This window comes from Sinocyclocheilus grahami, unplaced genomic scaffold, assembly GCF_001515645.1.
Source record: "Sinocyclocheilus grahami isolate Dianchi unplaced genomic scaffold, SAMN03320097.WGS_v1.1 scaffold710.1, whole genome shotgun sequence".
Lineage (NCBI taxonomy): Eukaryota > Metazoa > Chordata > Actinopteri > Cypriniformes > Cyprinidae > Sinocyclocheilus > Sinocyclocheilus grahami.
This window is the reverse complement of record NW_015505889.1, coordinates 6,206-7,248: the sequence shown is the minus strand read 5'-3', so window position 1 is coordinate 7,248 and position 1,043 is coordinate 6,206. Positions and strand designations below refer to the sequence as shown.

Genomic DNA, 1,043 nt, shown 5'->3' with positions numbered 1-1,043 from the left:
TAACCTGCCTGCGGTGAAACAGCTCCCATTGGCTGCACCAAAAGTGGAAAACACCACAAATAAAGGCACAATCCATGATAATGGGTACAGCACTCTGTCACCGAAGGTCTGTGAAGTAACCAATGATTTAGTAAAATACAACTCAAGGAACATGTTACATAAAGTATATTAACTGAAGACTTAAAATAAACTGACTTTAAATTTAATTCTCAAAAACCACTGACCAATGAATTTCCACGATGACATATCCAATTTTTTATGATTAGTGTAAGGGTTTTAAACAATATGATTTTAGAAACTGTGCTTGCAAAAAGCAATTATTTGGCTTTTTGCAAATTATAGAACTAAGCATAGCTAGGAAAATATATATATTTTTTGTCTAGGTCTGGAAATCACAGACTTCAAATTCCTTGATATTTTGAGGTTTTCCTTGGTTGTAGGAACTAGTGATGTTTGCTTCTGAAACACTGCTTTGTGAAGCTTCGAAACCTTTGTGAATCATTTGTTTTGAACCAGTGATTTGGGGCGAATATCAAAATGCCAGTCATGAGGCGGTTTCAAAATATTTCGAAATTTCAATGGTGCCCTGCTAAGGGTCCATGAAACTGTGTCTGTATGGTTTTGACCTGATCCCAGATCAATTTCATACATTTGTAGACATTTGTATGACACATTTGTATAATAAAAGGGAAACGTTATAGTTATTAGTCTCTTATTGGCCTGATTGACCAAGCTCTGCATAAACAAAACAAGTCCTACAAATGAATAAAGTAACACATATTATACAGACACATCATATTCAATGGCATTAGATGATTTGTTAATTATTTTGTATTTTATTATTATTTTGTTCGTAAAAGGTTTTTATGCATGTTTGATCCAACTTTTCAGTGCATTTACAACGTTCTGACCAGCAGGTGTCCCCAGCGTGTGGCATTTTGAGCATTTCTAAATACCGTATTGTCCCGAATATAAGACGACCCCCCTTTTTGCAGATGTACCTTTTGGAAAAAGGCTTTTAAAAAGCCACATCTTGTTTTTTT

At 34.6% G+C, this 1,043-nt stretch overlaps 1 protein-coding gene across 1 annotated transcript in view; it reads right to left on the bottom strand.

The window, feature by feature from the left end:
- The window catches only part of LOC107560086 (b(0,+)-type amino acid transporter 1-like), a 12,947-nt gene that overhangs the window by 6,122 nt on the left and 5,782 nt on the right, over positions 1 to 1,043 (bottom strand). Inside the window, exon 6 of the mRNA XM_016244137.1 lies at positions 5 to 108. Within this exon, the coding sequence (XP_016099623.1) occupies positions 5 to 108 (104 nt within the window). The remainder of the gene's footprint in view (positions 1 to 4; positions 109 to 1,043) is intronic.